The 20,787-nt window shown below is 42.1% G+C and overlaps 1 protein-coding gene and 1 non-coding gene across 4 annotated transcripts in view; one reads left to right on the top strand and one right to left on the bottom strand.

Annotated features, from left to right (window-relative positions):
• Nucleotides 1-20,787, top strand: part of HMGXB4 (HMG-box containing 4) — a 41,247-nt gene that overhangs the window by 310 nt on the left and 20,150 nt on the right. Inside the window, exons 2-6 of one of the 3 annotated variants that reach the window (XM_006170329.3) lie at nt 3,490-3,495; nt 4,190-4,288; nt 4,947-5,095; nt 5,334-5,412; nt 6,196-7,151. In XM_006170329.3, the coding sequence (XP_006170391.1) occupies nt 4,258-4,288; nt 4,947-5,095; nt 5,334-5,412; nt 6,196-7,151 (1,215 nt within the window). In that variant the 5' untranslated portion in view covers nt 3,490-3,495; nt 4,190-4,257. Of the gene's footprint in view, nt 1-3,489; nt 3,496-4,189; nt 4,289-4,944; nt 5,096-5,333; nt 5,413-5,519; nt 5,635-6,195; nt 7,152-20,787 lie in introns of those variants that run through there. The other 2 variants (XM_006170331.3, XM_006170330.3) reach the window with 2 other exon arrangements.
• Nucleotides 16,678-16,784, bottom strand: LOC114006476 (U6 spliceosomal RNA). Its single transcript, XR_003548186.1, has one exon. It is a non-coding gene; the product is annotated as a U6 spliceosomal RNA (small nuclear RNA).

Raw genomic sequence — 20,787 nt, 5'->3', positions numbered from 1 at the left:
GGGGGGCGGGGGTCCCCGGGGCTGTCAGGGGGAAAGGGCCCTGGGAGCCGGTCGGCGGGAGGGCTGGGCCCTCGGCCGGCAGGAGAGGATACGAGGAGCTTTCTTCTTTTCCTCTTCGCAGAGCTTTGTTGAACTAGCTGTTGCTGCAAAACCGACGGGAGAATCCCACGGTTTACCGTGGGGACCACAGGCGTGGGGGTCCTGGGGGGGCTGTGTGTAAAAATAACCGGGTACTCTGTGTAATTTTTTTTGTTTGCGACCCAGTTTGAACGAGACTTGTAGTGCGACTCTTCTCCGTGCAGGCCTGTTTTCCCTCCACAACTACTACTTGTAGATTCACTTCATTTCATATCATGCAAAAGGGGAGAAACACGTACTGTACCTCCCTTTCTGACGGCCAAACGGGGGGCTGATTGTGGTCCCTCGTAGCAGAAAAAATAAAACACTGAATCCAAAATAAAGCCTGTTGATTAGCCAAGGCTTGTCAAAATTGGTATTGCTGATCTTAACGGAAACGTGTGTTGTCAACCGATCTGTGCGGTGGTCGTGGTTCCGCTTAATTGCCCTGCAATGGAAGGATTCGATCCCCGTCCCAGGCTGTCGGGATCTCCGCAGCTTCCAGAGCTGGCAGGGGCTGTGAGTGCTGCATAAGTAGGTCCTGGAAGAAAGGGAGTGGCAAGAACTCGGAGTCCCTGTGTTCAGAGATTGGAGGAAACCTCAACGAAAACGAGACATCACCTCCTATTCTAGACGTAACAACGTTTTGAAACTGGCAACGACTGGATATACCTCTTCCTTTACCTGCGCTGACTGGCAATTTGAGTTCTTGAAAAGAGTGCTGGAAGAAGATGCATGCTGATTCTTGGACGAAGCTCTCATTCTGGACGATACCTGGATTTTAAAGTTTCTCTTACCAGCTACTTTATGGGGCTTACTTCAGTTCATTTTTTTTTCCAACGCTCGTTTGCGTTATGTGATGAAGATTGTTAGTGATTACCTAAAAAAAAAAAAAAAAACCTTCTGAAACTTTTTTCAGTATAATTTGAATTTTCAAAATAACGAAGTACTCTGATGATTTTGATTTTCCCCCGATTACTTTGATCCTGCAAAGCCTGTAACTCAATCTAACTTGTATTATCTACAAGTAGAAGAGCCACTTTTCCACCCCATTTCCTATTCTTAAGGAAAGTCCCAGAAGAGTCTTTTATTATGCACATTTTATAAATGCATATTTTTTATGATGGCATGTTTCTTACCTCCGCATAGAATATTAAATACCGAACTTTTACTTATGCTATCATACCGTAGTACACTGAGACAAATATAATGATAAATTTATCCCTGCCTCTTGAGGTTGACATTGAATTTTATGAACTCCAAAAATATGGACTTCAGAATATGTTTTAACACTTGTTTTACATTTGCCAACATTTAATGTAAATATAGCCTTTGTTTTCTAATATGAAAATCAAATCTAATTTTCATTTTTATTAACCCTCACAATCTGCTCTGTACCTTGAACTCTGAATTTATCAGGGATAATATTCAAGACCTAGAAGGAATGTCAGGGGTTTGTCTGATCTTATATAAATGTTGCTTAAACTCTTTCTTTCACACTGTTGCTTAAGACTTCATTATCTGGTATCAACTTTTCTTCTGTAAGTCAGCAACCAAAACTAACCCCTGAACCATAATAACATCCCAATCTCAAAAGACCTAGAAATTCAGGGCCCCTTAGTCTGTCCAAGCTGCAAACGATATAGTCCATTATGTTTAATTTTTACTTTTCAAGCTCTTTGCTGCCCCAGTTATTTAGTGGACTGGATTTGCCTTCAGACCCCGTTCATTGTTTTCCCTGTGGATTATTTGGTCCTGTCATTTATAACATGCTCTTTTATGTTTTTAAGAAAATGTCAACAATAGCAGACCTAATTCTAGTACATAATGCTAACACCAGCAGGTGTTTTCTATGTTGGGCTGTGCCTCTGAGGGCAGTCCCTTATTTTCTGTTTCCTGGATTTTTTAAATCCTTATTTATTTTTCAAAGCATTCAATTATGAGATTGTGAGCACTTTTTCATTGTCCAATAATTGATAGTCATTTTCTTTCTCATACTGTCTTCAGAAGTCCTTATTCCTATTCTATTAGATTACTCAACTTTGTATTATGTTAGCTTTCATGTTACTAAAAAAAAGGCCTGCTTATAAGTCTCAAGACCTCCTTTTACTTATATTTAAAAGTGTGTCTTGTTGATGACAGTTCAATGACTATGACATTGAATATTTAAGATATTTTGTCATTATAAATTCAATATTTTAGTGGAGATGCACTGTTTCCAAATGGATACAATTCCTTGTGACATTCTCCCTCTCCTGCCTTCACCCCTTTTGAAATGAGCACCATTGGTGGAAGGGAAGGACAGTAGATTCCACTTAAGAAAGTTTAGTACTTACATGCTGGAATATGAAAAACTGACTACATGGTGTGCTTTATCTTCTCACATTTTTACATGAGCTTATATCCCCTTTATTTTCAATGAAAAAATTCAGTTTATCTTTAATCCAGTTTGGTTTCTTTACTGTAGCTTCTCTTATCTTAACAAAGTCCATTCATTTCACTTCTCAGGGAAGTGGAGAATTATTTTTATATGTTTCTTTTCTTACTCTTACTTGGAAATCATATTTGGTAATACATCCTTTTCTCTTTCAAATTTAGGCTTACCTGTGCCTTGTATTTTACTTTACAAATAAGTCTTTTTTTTTTCTTCTTTTAAAAAATGTGATTATTATGAAAATTTATCATGTTAATCAAATTCATATTTTTTTTCCACAAAAGTTACATATTTTGGTATTATACACACCTACCTGAAGGGATGAGTAATATGTTATTGGAGTCCTCTTCAGTATTTCTAAGTCCTTTTATAATAGTGAGGGTAAAAAAATTTAAATAACCAATCAGAATAATTTTTAAGCATTTGGCAAGCTAGATGAGAACATTTTCAAAATCTTTAATATGCAGTTTTTAAATTTTCTGCAAATACTTTCTGCAAGATTTGTGACATTGCTTATCTTTAAAGTGTTAGAGCAACTTTACTTTGCAGTGTGGTTTGTAGCACCTTCAAAGTCAAATGGTCATAAAACATGAAAGCCAAAAACATTTTTTAAAATAGTGCAATATTTAGAACATTAAATCAAATAAATTTTCTTGTTATCTTACTTATTAGTGAAGATCTTAATCATAACATTTGTATCACCAGTGGGAAAATGATTAATTCTCCCAGTTTTCACCTAGCCTTTAATAAAGGCTTGTTGGGGACCAGCAGGTGGCATAATGTTTATGTCACTGGACTCCCATATGGCCAACTGTGGTTTGAGTCCCAGACCCAGCAGCTTAAAACTTATGCTGGGCACATGTGTTTGTGTGTCCAAAATCCCGAGAAGAGAATGGAAAAGAAGGGATTGTGGTGTGGCCATCCCCTGGAGGATTGGGGAGTGATTTCTTGCTTTCTGTCTCGCTCTGTCTCTCCATTGAGCACATGCATCCCTATAGCAAAAATCTCTCTAAAAAAGAAAAAGAAAGCTTGTTAGTGTTGACGGCATGGCCAACTAATATAAGCGGTACACCTACTTTTACACTTGTGTGAATGAAAAAACTCATATAGCCCTGAAAAATGCACACAGGAAAAGTTATGCTTTTCTTTAATGTCCCCATAGTGTTACAGTTTGTTTATAAATTGCAATTCAGTAGATCTTACTACTTTACCAATCCAGTGGGTAGGATTTTGTGGTCTTCCAGTGTAATCTGTCTTCTTCCACATCTTGCTTTATCTGTGCATTTTGTAACCATGAGCAAATCTATCCCTCTGATTTAATGTTGGTTTTTACACTGTCTCAGTGTTGTCGATCCTGTTGGCATTTCAAAAATTCTCATTAATTTTGGAAGTATTTTTTATATAGGAGGTATATACTTCCTAAATGACCTTTATTCATGAATCAAATCTAATTAAACCTAGCATCCATCCTACAGTTCAACCCCAATATATTTACAAACAATGACGAGGTGACAAGACACCTCTTTTATTTCTTGCTGCCCTTCCAATTGGCCCTTGGATCACTACGCATTTCCACCTGGAAGGTTGCTTCTCCACAGTGATTTCGCATTACAGGAAGGTTTTCCTTCTTTGTTTCTCAGACCTGGTCCTGTAGACGGGAAGGAGCCTGGACACAGTGACATTCTCAAAGGCCCCGCAGGACCGCCATGGCTTATGATGACTCCGTGAAGAAAGAAGGTATGACCTCTTAATCTGAGAAGCATTCTAAAGGGGGTATCCTCATCAATTCTTGCAGCCCATGGACATAGAGACCAGGACTGGGCACCACAGCCTGGACTCCCAAGTGATGGTCCAGAGCACTGTCATGGCACTCAGCCTCTACGTCATCCCCAGACTGGGCCCGTGGAAATGGAAACCAGGACAGGGGTTCCAACACAAGAGTCTGAATTTTGAGCCTCTTAGTTTATTGGGGTGAGCCCCTGCAGCACTCTTGGTCCTTGCCAGCTCCAGTGTGCAGGAGTCTGGGGGTAGGAATCACACATTGGACTCCCACAGAGCAGCACAGCACATGATTCTTTATTCCGTTCAGCCTTACCTCTGCAAGTCTGTCTACCTGCTAAATCACAATGTCTGAGGATGCATCCCTGGCTTTTGCCTAGTATGTAAGCATTTTTTCTTCAGGTTTGATTCCTGTATTTGCAGCCTGGTCATCAGGAAATACTCTTCTCCCCCTGGTCTAGCCGTCTAAATGTTGTTCTCCATGGTCTAGGTATATCACTGGACTTAACTGAAGCATTACTTGGATATAGAGGGCCTGTTACGTTATACCTATGGTGGTTTGGCCATTATTTACTTGACTCTCATTCCCTTTCCCAAATGAACCTGTGCTGCTCAGACTGCTGTGATGGTGACCACATCTTTGAGGACATAGGACTTGCAGCTGGCCGAAGCCAACGAGAAAAGAAGCGCTCTTACAAAGATTTTTTAAGGGAAGAGGAAGAAATCGCTGCTCAGGTCAGGAATTCTTCAAAGAAGAAGCTAAAGGTAAGATCTAAATATTTGAGCTAGGAAGGTTTTAAACTACTTATATTTTCTAACATTGAAAGAAATGTCTTTTATAAACTTTAGAGAAGAAAAATAAAACACTGTCTACATCTGTTTTATTATTTCTAGTCCTTCACTTTGTTTTCCACAGTAAAACAATCAGAACAAGAGTAGTTTCCAGCTACTTTTACCTCATCATCTTAACTGTTGATCCATCCTTCTTCCACTTTAATTCCAGGATAGTGAACTTTACTTCTTGGGGACGGATACGCACAAGAAGAAGAGAAAGCACTCTTCTGATGATTACTACTATGGAGGTAAGGGTGGGAAAGGGCTACAGGTGGGATAAACACATCACTGGCTCTTAGAGTCGGGATAGGGGAAAGGGATCCAGATGTTGCTGACACAGTGGCCTATTTAACAGGACAGTGGTTCTTGTTCTGAGTGCCGATAAACCAGTGTGAAGGAGGAGAGAGGTGGAGGGCTGGTATTTTGGAGGATTCAGCATAGAAGAACAGCCTTCATTTGTGATACACCAGGTACCAGGTTCCTTCTCTCCCCAATCATCCACTTATCTTGTGCCCATTGTTATCCAGTATCCCTTTTGTCATATGTAGTCCTTGGGCCTCTGGCCTGCATCTGTGGGTCACTTTTCAACTGTGTATACCCACCCACAAAACCAGTTTTCTTAGCTATGTCATGCATACAACTGATGAAATACTCTTTTACCAGAATGAGATTGTTCTGAACACAGAAATGAATGATAACTCTCTGCAGTCTCATCTATATTGACTTTAATTTGTAACTGCAATCCCATGGCTGTAGTCTGTTCTTCTGGGTATAGTCTCTTTGGCTGCTTTTGAAGACTCAGTGAAGAGAAGAAACTGGTGTGGCAAGAACTGTCTCCAGGGTCAGAGGCAGACAATTCTACCAAGCCAAGAAGCACATGGTCATCATCTCTGAACCTTAGGAATCAGTCCGAGGGTCTCCCCTCAGATCATTTCTGTTGGCCTCTTCCTCATGTTAGTTGGATGTTTTGGTGAGAAAGGAAGAAGTTGCTTTCTATAACACTAACAGTACTTCTCTTTGATTATTTCTAGACATTTCGTCTTTGGAATCGTCACAGAAGAAAAAGAAAAAGTCCAGCCCGCAATCTGCCGATACAGCTATGGACTTGTTGAAAGCTATCACTTCCCCACTGGCAGCAGGCGCCAAGCCCTCCAAAAAGCCAGGTGAGAAATCCTCTAGTTCTTCAAGCCACTCGGAGTCTAAAAAGGAACACCACAGGAAGAAAGTCAGTGGGAGCAGTGGGGAACTACCCGTGGAGGACGGTGGCTCCCACAAATCCAAAAAAATGAAACCACTCTATGTAAACACAGAGACATTGACCCTTCGAGAGCCTGATGGTTTGAAGATGAAACTTATTCTCTCACCAAAGGAGAAGGGAAGCAGCTCAGTTGATGAGGAATCTTTTCAGTACCCCTCTCAACAAGCAACTGTGAAAAAATCCTCCAAGAAATCAGCTCGGGATGAGCAAGGTGCTTTACTCCTAGGACATGAGTTACAGAGCTTTCTGAAAACAGCCCGGAAGAAGCACAAGTCATCCTCAGACCCACATTCATCTCCTGGCCCAGAAGGCTGTGGGTCAGACACCTCCCAATTCCCAGAATCCCACAGTGCTAATCTTGATCTTTCAGGACTTGAACCTATCCTTGTAGAATCAGACTCATCCTCTGGTGGGGAGCTGGAGGCTGGAGAACTAGTGATAGATGATTCTTACCGGGAAATCAAAAAGAAAAAGAAGTCAAAGAAGAGCAAAAAGAAGAAGGACAAGGAGAAGCATAAAGAGAAGCGGCACTCCAAGTCCAAGAGAAGTTCAGGGCTTTCTGCTGCCGCAGCGGGAGAGGTCACAATGACTCCTGGACCCCCTCCCAGCATCCCGTACACTGGAGCCGCTGCCACTCCCCCACCACTTGCTGGCCTCCACACAGATGGGCATAGTGAGAAAAAAAAGAAGAAAGAAGAGAAGGACAGAGAGAGAGAAAGGGGAGAAAAGGTAAATATTTTTTAAAGTGTGGAGGGGAGCATGAGATGAAGGAGGTTCTTCCTGGATAGAAAGTGGATTTGGAGTTAGCAAGTGAGGTGAGCCACTGGGAATTTAGCAGGATCAGAAGGTTCTGTGGAAATGATGTAAAGCATACAGTATCACCAGGGGCCAAGTCTCCATCTAGTGTCTTTCACTTAGCAGCACTATCTGCCTGGTAGTTGAGAGATGTGAAAATGTGTCTTTTTGAGTTCATTTTGAAAAATAGATTTTCAAAATTAATAGGCCAATCAAGTTAACAGAAGAAGCTAACAGCTTTCCAGTAACCAAGGTTGTCTACTCTCTGGTACTCTTGTTAGTGTGAAATGTGTATTCCTCACTGCGTGCATCCTGTATGCCAGGCTCAATGTTATGGTTAGTGCCAGAAGGTTCCAAGAGGAACAGAACATAGTCCTTGACCCCAGGGAGCTCACTGTTCACTGGGGAGCTAGGAATGCGAAATCAGTCACCTCAGTTTGATATCTTTCCTCAAAACTCAAAAAAGGTTTTGATTTGTACTTTAGGGTCTGATGACTATATCATTAAATGTTTCCTTTAAAAAAAATAGACATTTTAGGGACCAGCAGTTAGCGTAATGGCTATGTCGCTGGACTCCCATGTAGTCGATCGCAGTTCGAGTCCCGGACCCGGTGGCTTAAAACTCACGCCCGGCGCGTGTGCGTGCATGCCCAAGATCCCGAGAGGAGAATGGAGGAGAAGGGATTGCGGTGTGGCCATCCCCCCCTGGGGGGTGATTTCTCTCTTTCTGTCTCTCTGTCTCTGTCTGCCTAGCAAGTGCACGCGCCCTATAGCAAAAACCTCTCCAAAAAAAAAAAAAAATAGACATTTTAGGGGGCCAGCCGATAGCATAGCTGTTACATTGCTGGACTCCCCTCATGGCTGACCGCAGATTGAGTCCCAGACCTGGTGGCTTCACACTCATGCCAGGCACGTGTGCCCAAGATCTCAAGAGGAGAATGGGAGAAGGGATTGTGGTGTGGCCATTCACTCTAGGGAGTGATTTCTCACTTCCCCTCTCTGTCTCTCTCTTTCTAGCAAACACATGCCCCCTAAAGCTAAAACCTCTTTAAAAAAAAAAAATTGTCCCTGTTATCAAAGTAATATGTTATTTTTGTACAAATTCAGAAACTCAGAATAGTAGGGGGTATCATAAATCTGGGAGTCATCTGATAGAATAGTGGTTAAGTTGACTGGAGCCCATATCACTAGCTGTGGTTGAGTCCTGGACCCAGCAACTTGAAAAACATGCGAACACTTGTGCATGTGTGCCCAAGAATCCTGAGAGGAAAATGAAGGAGAAGGGATTGTGGTGTGACCGTCCTCCCTGGAGGGTGATTTCTCACCACCACCCCCAACTTGTCCCCACCTACCGTCTTGTCCTGGTGAGGACATGCACCTTCTAGCAGAGGTGCTAGGGGGTGATCTCCACCTAAGGACAAATGTTCTCTCCCTCTATTTATATTGGGTCATTAGAAAAGTCATGATGTATTTTTTTCTATGCAAAAATGTATCATCACTTCTCTGACAACCCAAGATTTCTGCAAAATGAGTGTTACGTAAAATCTAAAAGAAAAACTACTAAGAAAGAGAAAATCAAATGTATTAAGAATTTGGTAGGGGCTGACAGGTAGCTTAGTGGCTGAGGCACTGGACTCTATATGGCCAACCATGATTCGAGTCCCGGACCTGGTGACTTGCTTTCTTACTTTGTTTCTCTCTCTCTGGTCAAATTAAAGAATAATAATAATGAATAAAATTAAATAAATCATTCTTTAAAAAGTAATGATGATGATTTGGGAACGAGGGGGCCATCAAGTAGCATAGTAGTTAAGGTTCTGGCTCCCACAAAATTGACTGCAGGGTTCAAGCCCTGGACCTGGAGGCTTGTAAAACACACCAGGCATATGCGCGTGCATGCCCGAAATCCCGAGAAGAGAATGGAGGAGAAGGAATTGCAGTGCCCATCCCCCCTGATTTCTTACTTTTCCTCTCTCTATTTCTTTCTGCCAAGCACATGCACCTTACAGCAAAAACATTTTTTTAATAAGGAAAAAAAAAAGAGAAAATGGGAACTTCGTTTTAGTCTTTGAGGTAAAGGTTATTTCCACACTATGAAGGGTGCCTTTTTAAAAAGTGTGTTTCTATATTTATCTCTCTCAGAAAGAAAAACAACACTGTATCTTCTGAGTTAAGAATCAGTGGATGCATTAAGACCCAAATATTAAGTCCAGTTTTATTCATTTGTTATTTGAGAATTGATTCATGAAATAGAGTGTCTTCTGTGTAAGGTTCTATCATGAGAATTTCCATGGGGTCAGCAGGTGACCTAGTGGTTAAGGCACTAGACTCCCACATGGCCAATCACAGTTCGAGTCTCAAGCCTAGCAGCTTAAAACTCACTCCAGGCACATGTGTAGCTGTTACATTGCTGGACTCCCCTCATGGCTGACCGCAGATTGAGTCCCAGACCTGGTGGCTTCACACTCATGCCAGGCACGTGTGCCCAAGATCTCAAGAGGAGAATGGGAGAAGGGATTGTGGTGTGGCCATTCACTCTAGGGAGTGATTTCTCACTTCCCCTCTCTGTCTCTCTCTTTCTAGCAAACACATGCCCCCTAAAGCTAAAACCTCTTTAAAAAAAAAAAATTGTCCCTGTTATCAAAGTAATATGTTATTTTTGTACAAATTCAGAAACTCAGAATAGTAGGGGGTATCATAAATCTGGGAGTCATCTGATAGAATAGTGGTTAAGTTGACTGGAGCCCATATCACTAGCTGTGGTTGAGTCCTGGACCCAGCAACTTGAAAAACATGCGAACACTTGTGCATGTGTGCCCAAGAATCCTGAGAGGAAAATGAAGGAGAAGGGATTGTGGTGTGACCGTCCTCCCTGGAGGGTGATTTCTCACCACCACCCCCAACTTGTCCCCACCTACCGTCTTGTCCTGGTGAGGACATGCACCTTCTAGCAGAGGTGCTAGGGGGTGATCTCCACCTAAGGACAAATGTTCTCTCCCTCTATTTATATTGGGTCATTAGAAAAGTCATGATGTATTTTTTTCTATGCAAAAATGTATCATCACTTCTCTGACAACCCAAGATTTCTGCAAAATGAGTGTTACGTAAAATCTAAAAGAAAAACTACTAAGAAAGAGAAAATCAAATGTATTAAGAATTTGGTAGGGGCTGACAGGTAGCTTAGTGGCTGAGGCACTGGACTCTATATGGCCAACCATGATTCGAGTCCCGGACCTGGTGACTTGCTTTCTTACTTTGTTTCTCTCTCTCTGGTCAAATTAAAGAATAATAATAATGAATAAAATTAAATAAATCATTCTTTAAAAAGTAATGATGATGATTTGGGAACGAGGGGGCCAGCAAGTAGCATAGTAGTTAAGGTTCTGGCTCCCACAAAATTGACTGCAGGGTTCAAGCCCTGGACCTGGAGGCTTGTAAAACACACCAGGCATATGCGCGTGCATGCCCGAAATCCCAAGAAGAGAATGGAGGAGAAGGAATTGCAGTGCCCATCCCCCCTGATTTCTTACTTTTCCTCTCTCTATTTCTTTCTGCCAAGCACATGCACCTTACAGCAAAAACATTTTTTTAATAAGGAAAAAAAAAAGAGAAAATGGGAACTTCGTTTTAGTCTTTGAGGTAAAGGTTATTTCCACACTATGAAGGGTGCCTTTTTAAAAAGTGTGTTTCTATATTTATCTCTCTCAGAAAGAAAAACAACACTGTATCTTCTGAGTTAAGAATCAGTGGATGCATTAAGACCCAAATATTAAGTCCAGTTTTATTCATTTGTTATTTGAGAATTGATTCATGAAATAGAGTGTCTTCTGTGTAAGGTTCTATCATGAGAATTTCCATGGGGTCAGCAGGTGACCTAGTGGTTAAGGCACTAGACTCCCACATGGCCAATCACAGTTCGAGTCTCAAGCCTAGCAGCTTAAAACTCACTCCAGGCACATGTGCACGCGTGCCCAAAATCCCAAGAGGAGAATGGAGGAAAACGGAATACGGCATGGCTATCCCCACTGGGTGAGGAGGACAATTTCTGTCTCTCTCACTGTCTTTCTCTGTCTCTCTGGCGAGCACATGCACCCTATAGCAAAAATCCCAGCAGGTGGCCTGCTGGTTAAGGTGCTAGACTCCACATGGCTGAGCAGTTTGAGTCTTCAGCCTGGTGGCCTGCTTTCTCACTTTCCCCCTCTCTCTCTGTCTCTCTCTAGTTAAATAAAATAATAATAAATCACATTAAATAAAATAATTCTAAAAAGAGAATTTCCATGCTAGTAATGTATGATAATGCCATGAACTAATTGTATAATACTGGGTATGGGAGAGTAGGGTGGTCAGAGAAAGCTTGAAGGAGAGAAGGGATTTCAGTGGACAGGGATGCATGAGGCAGAAAGATGTTGAAGAAGTGGCATAGTGAAATAACCAAATTTTAGTCTTGGGTGTCCAGCTGCCTGGTAAATTCCACCTAGGTATCTTGAGTACCTCCAGCCCATATGTCACTAATTGAGCTCATCACCCAGAGCTCCAAACCGCATCTCCTCTGTCTCCTCCTATATTCCCAGCACCCTGCCAATCAACCCAAACTGAACTATGCTTAGTATTTATTCTCAACATTTTATTATAAAAATTTTCCCAAAAACAGATTAAAAGAATTGTATAGGGAATACCATTATATATCCTCTGCTGAGAAGCTACAGTTAATATTTTGCTGTGTGCTATAATTATCATATATCTAGCTTTCCTTTCATCAGTCCATCTTATCCTCTTTTTAGGAATTATTTTATTGGGACCAGCAGATGGCATAATGGTTACATCACTGGACTCTTATATAGTCACCTGTTTGAGTCCCAGACCTGGTGGCTTAAAACTCACACCAGGAGCGTGCGTGCGTGCCCAAAAGCCCAGCACGAGAATAGAGGAGAAGGGATTGTGGCGTGGCCATACTCACTGGGGAGTGATTTCTTGCTTCCTATCTCTCTGTCTCTCTGGCAAGGGTGCACATACTATAGCAGAAATCTCTCTAAAAAACTTATTTTATTTTGTGTGTGTGTGTGTGTGTGTGTGTGTGTGGTGTGTGTGTGTGTGTATACATGTGGGAGTCCAGTGCCCTAGCCATCACCAGCTGCTGGCCCCAAGAAAGGTATTTTTGACAGGGCCTCACCTATTCTGATCCTCTGCCTAAGTCTCCTAGTTGACTCAGATTAAAGACATGTGCTACTGTACCTAGTAGTCTTGGGCTGGTCTGGAATCCAAACTTGGGCCTCCATGTGGCCCCTGCTCATGCTGTGGTTTATATCAGAATCTTATGAATTGATATTTGATAGTGACTGTACTAAAAATTCTGAAGATATATTCTGTATTTAATCATTTATTTATCCAACAAATATTTATATACATGTATAGACATAAAATTTTCCTATGAAGCTTTTTTTTTTTTCCTTTTTTTTTGGAGAGGTTTTCGCTACAGGGGGCGGGCGCGTGCCAAAAAGACACACCAGGGTGCGTGCGCTCGCCAAAAAGACAGACAGAAAGCGAGAAATCACCCCCCAGAGGGGATGGCCACGCCACAATCCCTTCTCCATTCTCCTCTTGGGATCTTGGGCACGCACACATATGCTCACAGCGTGAGTTTAAGCCGCCGGGTCTGGGACTTGAACCGAGGTCGACTACATGGGAGTCCAGCGACAGAGCCGTTAAACTAACTGCTGGTCCCCCTATGAAGCTTTTTTAACTATCCATTCCAAGCTAGCAGGTGGCTTGGAGGTTAAGGCTCTGGATCCCACATGGCTGACTGCATGGTTGAAGTTCCAGACCCAGCTGCTTGGAAAACATGCCAGGCGTGTGTGCATACCCAAAAATCCCAAGAGGAGAATGGAAGAGAAGTGAAGCATGGTCATCACCCCTGGGGAGCGCTTTCTTACTTTCTCTTTCTCTGTGTCTCTCCGGCAAGTGCATGCACCCTATAGCAAATTGGAAAAGAAAAAAAAAAAAAAAAGGATAGAGGTGAGAAGAGCTGGTTTAGGAGAAGATAAGTTAGATTTAGATTTTGAGGAATAAACGTCTAGAGATTAGCATAGCTAGTGGTTGAGAGCTTGGGTAGTGGAGCCAGACCACCTGAGTCCAAATCCTGGCTTTCCTCTGCCACTTACAGGCTGTGTGGTGGTGGACAAGTTCCGTGACTGTTCTCTCAGTTGGTGATAATCACAGACTTGACCTCATAGGGTCATTGAGGATTAAATGAGGTAATGCATGTGGAAGTGTTCAGGGTCTCAGTGTGTGGTGCTCTAGGGTGCCACATCAGATTCAAAGGCACTGCTGGTTCTCTTCAGTTTCAAAGGAAAACAGCAGTACTTGGCATCTGCCAGGTATCTTAGGAGTTGCTTGCTCAAACTCATTCCCACTTTCAACAGCCTGTGTTGTATTCCTTTCAGCAGCGCCATGTCTTTGCACAGCTGGTTTTTTGTGATGCTGTGATAAAGAGCAAGTAGTGCCTGGAATCGTGTATAGACACCTCGAACTACGTACGAAAGTTTGGGAACTTTGTCTTTACACAATGCTGAGCTTGTTAGTGAGCAGTCAGTAAGGGTTAGTTACGTAATCATCATCTCAGCGGGAATTTCCAGAAAGCAGTGGCAATGCAAGACTTAGGATCTGGTAGAACAGTTGGAACTTAGATTAAAAATTGGGTGCTCAAGTACAGTAAATGAAATATGTGAGTGGATAAGAGGAAACAGAGGCCAGGTGTCTTGTAAGACACATGTATTGGAGCACAAAAGAAGGAAGGGGAGTAGCTGTGTTGGAGGGGAAAGGCAGATGGCATAATGGTTACATCATGGCCTGGTCTCATGTTAGAGGTCAAAAAAATCCAAGTGCAGTGGGAAGGATGGGGGTAAGGGACAAGAGAGCACGTGGAAATAAAGGTAACTAGGGTGTACTCTTTCTAGGGAATTTTGACTGACAAAGCAAAGGGAAATTAAGGGCCTGCAGGTGGTGGCGTGGTTAAGGTGCTGGACTGCCTCATGACCAGCCTTAGTTCAAGTCCCAAACCTAGAAGCTTGAAAATCACCCCAGGCACTGTGTGCATGCGTGCCCAAAATCCCTAGAAGAGAATGGAAGAGAAAAGATTGCAGCATAGCTATACCCCTGGGAGGTGATTTCTCACTTTCCTTCTCACTCTTTCTCTGTCTTTCCAGTGAGTGTACATGTCCTACAGGGGGAATGAAAACTAAATAAATAAATAAACCGGACAATCTCCCTGGTGAAAGGTGACCTTTCAGTGTTGCATTTTGTTCTAGAGGTGATTTTGTGTGTTTCTCACTTCTTTTGAGCCTGACTTTCTAAGGAAGAACATAGAAGTCATACTATTATATTTTGGTGATTTCCACTAGAGATCATCCCACTGGAGTGGAAGTTTTCAAGGAGTAGGGTGTGATTACATTTCAAACATACCTTACTTTTGCTTTTACTGAATCAATAAGAAACCCATTCACTGTCACTCAGAATAATACTCTGTGATGTTACCACTTCAGAGGCATGCCTTCACTTATCTGTGTGTTTCCAGAATGTGCACATTTCCTCTAAGCACCCTAAGGCTGGCCAGGTAGCCGGATGCCCAGCACACTCAGGCGTTGTTTGCTAACAGACTTAATAAACTAAATTCTGAGATATGAATAGACTTGTGATAGTTGTGTTATGGAAATTCTCCAAGTCTGTATGACAATAAATGGTAGAAATTGGTAGCTACTATCTATTGAGATGCCTGCTCTGTTCGGCATTTTACATGATTAATTAATCATGTAATTAAAGTGGTTGATTAATAGTTATCATTAACTGGGACCAGCAGTTGGCCTAATGGCTGTGTCACTGGACTCCCATGTAGTCGACTGCAGTTTGAGTCCCAGACCCGGTGGCTTAAATTGATACCATGTGTGTGCGCACGCACGCATGCATGCCCAAGATCCCAAGAGAATGAGGAGGAGAAGGGATTATGGTGTGGCCATCCCCTTGGGGGGTGATTTCTCACTTTCTGTCTCTCTTTCTCTGTCTTTCTCGTGAGTACACATGCCCTATAGCAAAAACCTCTCAAAAAAAAAAAAAATAGTTATCATTAACCCCATCTAAGAGGAAACTGAGAAGAAAGGATGTGGAGCCAAAATTTGAATACAGATTTCTTTAACGCTAAGCATGCCTTTTTTTTTTTCATGATTTCTTATTTACATTTAATTGTTGTACATCTTTGTGGGGTACAATATGGTTTTTCAAAGCATCCGTGTACTATGTGATAATTTAATCAAAGTATTACCATATTCATCATCTTCCATTGTGTTGTGCATCTTCAGTTTTCATTGTCATGTTTTGGGAGGAGGTTGTATCTTTATATATGTATAAAAGTATATATAAGTGAATATATATAAAAGTATATATATATACACACACATACATACACACACATACATGCATACACACACGTGTATATGTATAATTGACAGTGCCTTTTTCTAAAAAAAAGTTATGCCACATGCTGTTCTAAAACCTTAAGATGTGGTTCCTCGACTGCCATGATTCTAAAAGTAGATCGGCTAAAGTGGATTGTAAGTCAAAGAAACCGCTATAGTGTCCTGGTGTCTGAGATTTGTCGTATTACGAAATGTGTAAAAGTTGTTTTTGACATTTAAGAGACAAAGTATAGTGAAGGGGTTCAAAGCTGGACTTGGGTTCAGCTAACTTGGTTCTTATTCTAGTCTGCTACTTACTAGCCTTGTTCTCTTACTGTTGCTTCCTGGCTTCATTTATTGGTAAAATGCGGCTATCTCAATTAAATAGGTGATGTGCGGCACATTTAGCACAGGGCATGGCTCAGTGAAAGTTGTCCAACTGTTTATAATTGCTGTTGCTTACATCTTAAGTTCCTCAAAAGCATAAAATATACATGAAAACATCATCATTATTATTATTATTGCCCAAGGGCACATGTGCTCACCAGAGAGAGAGAGAAAGCACCCCTCAGTGGAGTATGGTCACACTGCAGTCCTTTTTCTTCCATTTCCCCTGGCTGCCAGGACATACGCACTGTGCCCAGTGTCTTTCAAGGCCCTGGGGCCAAGATTCTGACTATAGCCATGAGAGAGCCATTCCCTGAACTGCTGCACTATAGAGCCAGCCACCGATTTCATGTAGAAGGGAACTCAGTAATGGAAAATGGAATTAAAGTATTATTTTGGTGCAAAAAATTTTTTTGAAATCCATACATGGTTTTTTCATAATATGCATTTTGCATAAGCTTTTTTTTATCATTATTTTTATTATTCTAATTATTTTTATAAAACAGTCCATCACTATTTCTCATTTTGCTTGTAAAAATACTTTGCCCATCATGAAATACTTCTCAGACCAATCCAGTTGAGAATACTATACATGTCATTATCAGCAGTTAATAAGCCCTATCTGTTTAAAAAATATGGAACGCTTCACGAATTTGCGTGTCATCCTTGCGCAGGGGCCATGCTAATCTTCTCTGTATCGTTCCAATTTTAGTATATGTGCTGCCGAAGCGAGCACTTGCATAAGCTTTTTAAACTTGCTTATTACACTAAGCAAGGAACTAACTGAGCAGTTACCTTTCATATTTGGAAACGGTTAAAAATCAGAAAGAAAACGGTTTCTAAGGAGCAAAAGCAGATGTTATATGAGTTTCTTACAGTTTCATTGGAGTTTGTTGGAGAGCCTCATGGGTACTGAGGGAGGAAATATTGAGTAAAATCATGTGACTCTTCCTTCACTTTTTTATTCTTAAGCTGTGGAACTAGCATCCAACTTTCTTTTTTTTTTTTTTTTTTTTGTTATAGGCCGCGTGTGCCCCCAGGACTATAGGGCGCGTGTGCTCGCCAGACAGTCAGAGAGAGACAAAAAGCGAGAAATCACCCCCCAGGGAGGATGGCCACACCGCAATCCCTTCTCCTCCATTCTCCTCTCAGGATCTTGGGCACACATGCACACCAGGTCCGGGACTCGAACCGTGGTCGACTATGTGGGAGTCCAGCGATATAGCCATTAGGCTAACTGCTGGTCCCAGCCTACTTTACTTTCAAGGGTGTTGGAAAATCAGATGAGGTGATACAAATGAACGTACCCTCAGGCCTCTTCACACACAGTTCTGAGACTCTGCAACCCATTCAGTACGTGTTTATTCTGCACTTATTTTGTGCCAGGCACTTGCCAGGTGCCAAGGATACAAAGATAAATAAGATAAGAGTGTCTGCTCTGAATCTCAGCAGAGGCACATACAAAGGGCCAGGCAAGGACAAGGAAAGCCTGGAATGACAGGTTTCCTTGGAGAAGTATTGTCTGAACCAAATCTTAAAACCAAGTAGGAATTAATCAGAGGAAAAAAGAGTAGGCATTGCAGTCTGGAGATGAAAAGCGTAAGTGAAGACCCTTGGGACGTGAGAGGGCATCGGCTGTTCAGAGAACCCCAAGAAGTCTATGCCTGGAGAAGCCAGCAAAGGTTAAAATAATCGTATAGAAGGTAGGAAAGGGCTGACCCCATAGTGCAGCCATTGAGACCTGTGCTAAGAAGCTGGAGCCCACATGACCAACCACAGTTCAAATCTTGGCCCTGGCAGTTTGAAAAACACACCAGGCATAGGTACATATGTGTCCAAACTCATGGGATGGAGAAGTGGAGGAAGTATTGCAGAATTACCATACCCCAAATAGGGGTGCTTTCTCTTCCTGGCAAGAACACCTTCTGGCAATTTTTTAAACAATTTTTTTAAAATTATTTATTTATTGTTGTTAATTTTTTTTTAATTCACCAGAGACAGAGAGAAAGAAAGTCAGGCAGAAGCCACCGGGTCTGGGACTTGAACCATGGTTGGCCATGTGGGAGTCTAGCGCCTTAACCACCGTGTCACCTACTGACCCTTCTGGCAATTTTTTTTAAAGGCAGAATGAATTACAAGCCTGCCTTCTATTGCCAGGTAGGGGTCTGAAAGCCGAGTAGGCTAGTGACTCGGTCATAACTGCTATGTAGATGGAGTTCTTAATTCCTTCTAGGCACTGAGTTACATGGCATTAGCATCATTCTTATTAGGGGAACTGAGGAAATTGAGCTCTTATCATTACAGAAAAAGCTAAACTTTATAAAGATTCATAAGCTGGGTTGTGCTTTAAACCTCCACTCGTATCCTTTAAAACGGGATTTTAAAGTAGAGTTATGAAGAGGAATTGTCATAATTCCAGATTCTAAGAGTTTAAACAGGACTGCTTTAATTAAGAGGTCAGGCCAGAGGCCAGCAGATATCATAGTGGTTTTATTACTAGACTCCCACATGATCAACCACAGTTTAAGTCCTGGACCCATTGGCTTGAAAATCATGCCAGTCGCGGGTGTGTGCGTGCCCAAGCTCCTGGGAGGAGAATGGAGGAGAAAGGATTGCAGTGTGGCCGTACCCCCGGGGAGGTGATTTCTCACATTTTCTTTCCCTGTCTCTGTCTCTGTCTCTCTGCTACAAGTACATGTGCCCAAAGGCAAACATCGCTTTAAGAAAAAAAAAAAGAAAGGAAGGAAAAGAACTCAGGCTGGGCCAGCCGATAGCACAGCAGTTAGGCTCTGCAGAGGAAGCCAAATCCCACGTAGCTGACTAGGATTCGGTTCCCCACCCTGGCAGTTTACACACTGGACATGTTTCTGTGTCCCCAGGATCCTGACAGAATGGAGAATTGCAGGAAAAAGAACTGAATCATGATGAAGACCTGTTTGTGCTCCCCGCCATATATGCATACCTTTCACAAGCATCCTCTTAGCATAAGAAAAGAAAAAAGAAAGAAGTCAGGGCCAACAGTGGTGGCATAGACAGAAGAATGCCCTTGCATAGTGGCTAAGGCGAGATGGGAGGCCTAGGCTCAGTTATGGGCCCAACCTAAGCAGGCCAGGTGTGAGGGCACACACTTACTGTCCTAGCTGACTGATAGTGATGTGGATAGACCCTGTCTGAAATACTCATCTCGCCCTCCCCATCCCCTTCTCTCATTGAAAAATAAAAGAAAGGGAGAGCATTAGGAAATTGATAGTGGGGAACAGCCCTAAAGCCTAGTGCTCAAAGGAAGCCAGATTCCACATAGCCAATCACAGTTCAAATACTGACCCAGGCAGCTTGAAAAACGTGCATGCTTGCCCAAAATCCCAATAGGACAGAGAAATGGAACAGTAAGGACTGTAGCCTGACTGCATCCCTCTGAGCAGTGCTTTCTTCCTCTCTCTCGTTGCTCTTGTAAATACATTTTAACAATTGAGAAAATAAATTTCAAAAAATACTTTTTCGGGGAGAAGTTTTCGCTATAGGGCATGTGTGCACTCTCCAGAAAGACATGGAGACAGAAAGCAAGAAATCACCCCCCAGGGAGGGATGGCCACACCGCAGTCCTTTCTCCTCCATTCTCCTCTTGGGATCTTGGACACACATGCACACATGCCTGATGTGAGTTTAAGCCACCAGCTCCAGGACTTGAACCACGGTAGACTACATGGGAGTCCAGCAATATAGCCATTACACCAACTGCTGGTCCCCCCAAAATTTATTTTTTAAAGGAGCCTCATATTAGCTTTTTGGGAGTCATAATTTCTATTCTGAAAAATAAAGGGTATAAAAAAGAACTCAGTTTTTTAATGTGGCTCAACAAATTATCACAAACTGTAGTATAAACAGCATCCACCCATATCTCAGCTCTGTACATTGGCAGTCCAGGTGAGTCTCATCTGGGTTCTTGCTCAGGGTCACAAAGACAGATCAGGATGCTGGCAGAGCTGGGATCTCTCTGGCTCCTCCAAGCCCATTCAGGTCATTGGAGGCTTTGAGTTTTGCCATTGCAGAACTCATGGCCCTTGTTTCCTTTTAGCACTGAATATGTTCCATTGTCTGGATGTACCACAGTTTCTTCATTCACTGACTGAAGGATATCTTCGCACTGAATATGTTCCATTGTCTGGATGTACCTTAGTTTCTTCATTCACTTACTGAAGGATATCTTGGTTGCTTTCAAGTTTTGGCAGCTATGAAATGGGGGAAGGGGGGGGAGTTTCTGTAAATATCCATTGCATATTTTTTAAATGAAGGATATCTTGAACTTTATTTATGTATTTATTCATTTATTTATTTTAATTTAACCAGAGAGAGACAGAGTGAGAGAGAGAGAGAGAGAAAGTGAGAAAGCAAGCCACCAGGTTCAGGACTCAAACCATGGTCAGCCATGTGGGAGTCCAGCGCCCTTAATTACCACGCCACCTGCTGGCCCTCCATGTGCAGATTTTTTTGTGTGAACACAAGTTTTCAACTCCTTTGAGTAAATACTAAGTATTATAGATTGTATGATAAGAATATGTTTAATGTTGTAAGAAGCCACCAAACTGTCTTCCAACATGACTGTACCATTTTGCACTTCTACCAGCAACGAATGAGAGTTCCTATTACTCCTTATCCTTGTCAACATTTGATGTTGTCAGCACTCTGAATTTTGGGCATTCTAACAGGTGTGTAGTGGTGTCTCAATTTGTTTTGTTTTG

The sequence above is a fragment of the Tupaia chinensis genome, unplaced genomic scaffold (genome assembly GCF_000334495.1).
Source record: "Tupaia chinensis unplaced genomic scaffold, TupChi_1.0 Scaffold148234_1, whole genome shotgun sequence".
NCBI lineage: Eukaryota > Metazoa > Chordata > Mammalia > Scandentia > Tupaiidae > Tupaia > Tupaia belangeri.
Note: the sequence above shows the minus strand (reverse complement) of the source record. Positions and strands in the feature narration are given on the sequence as shown.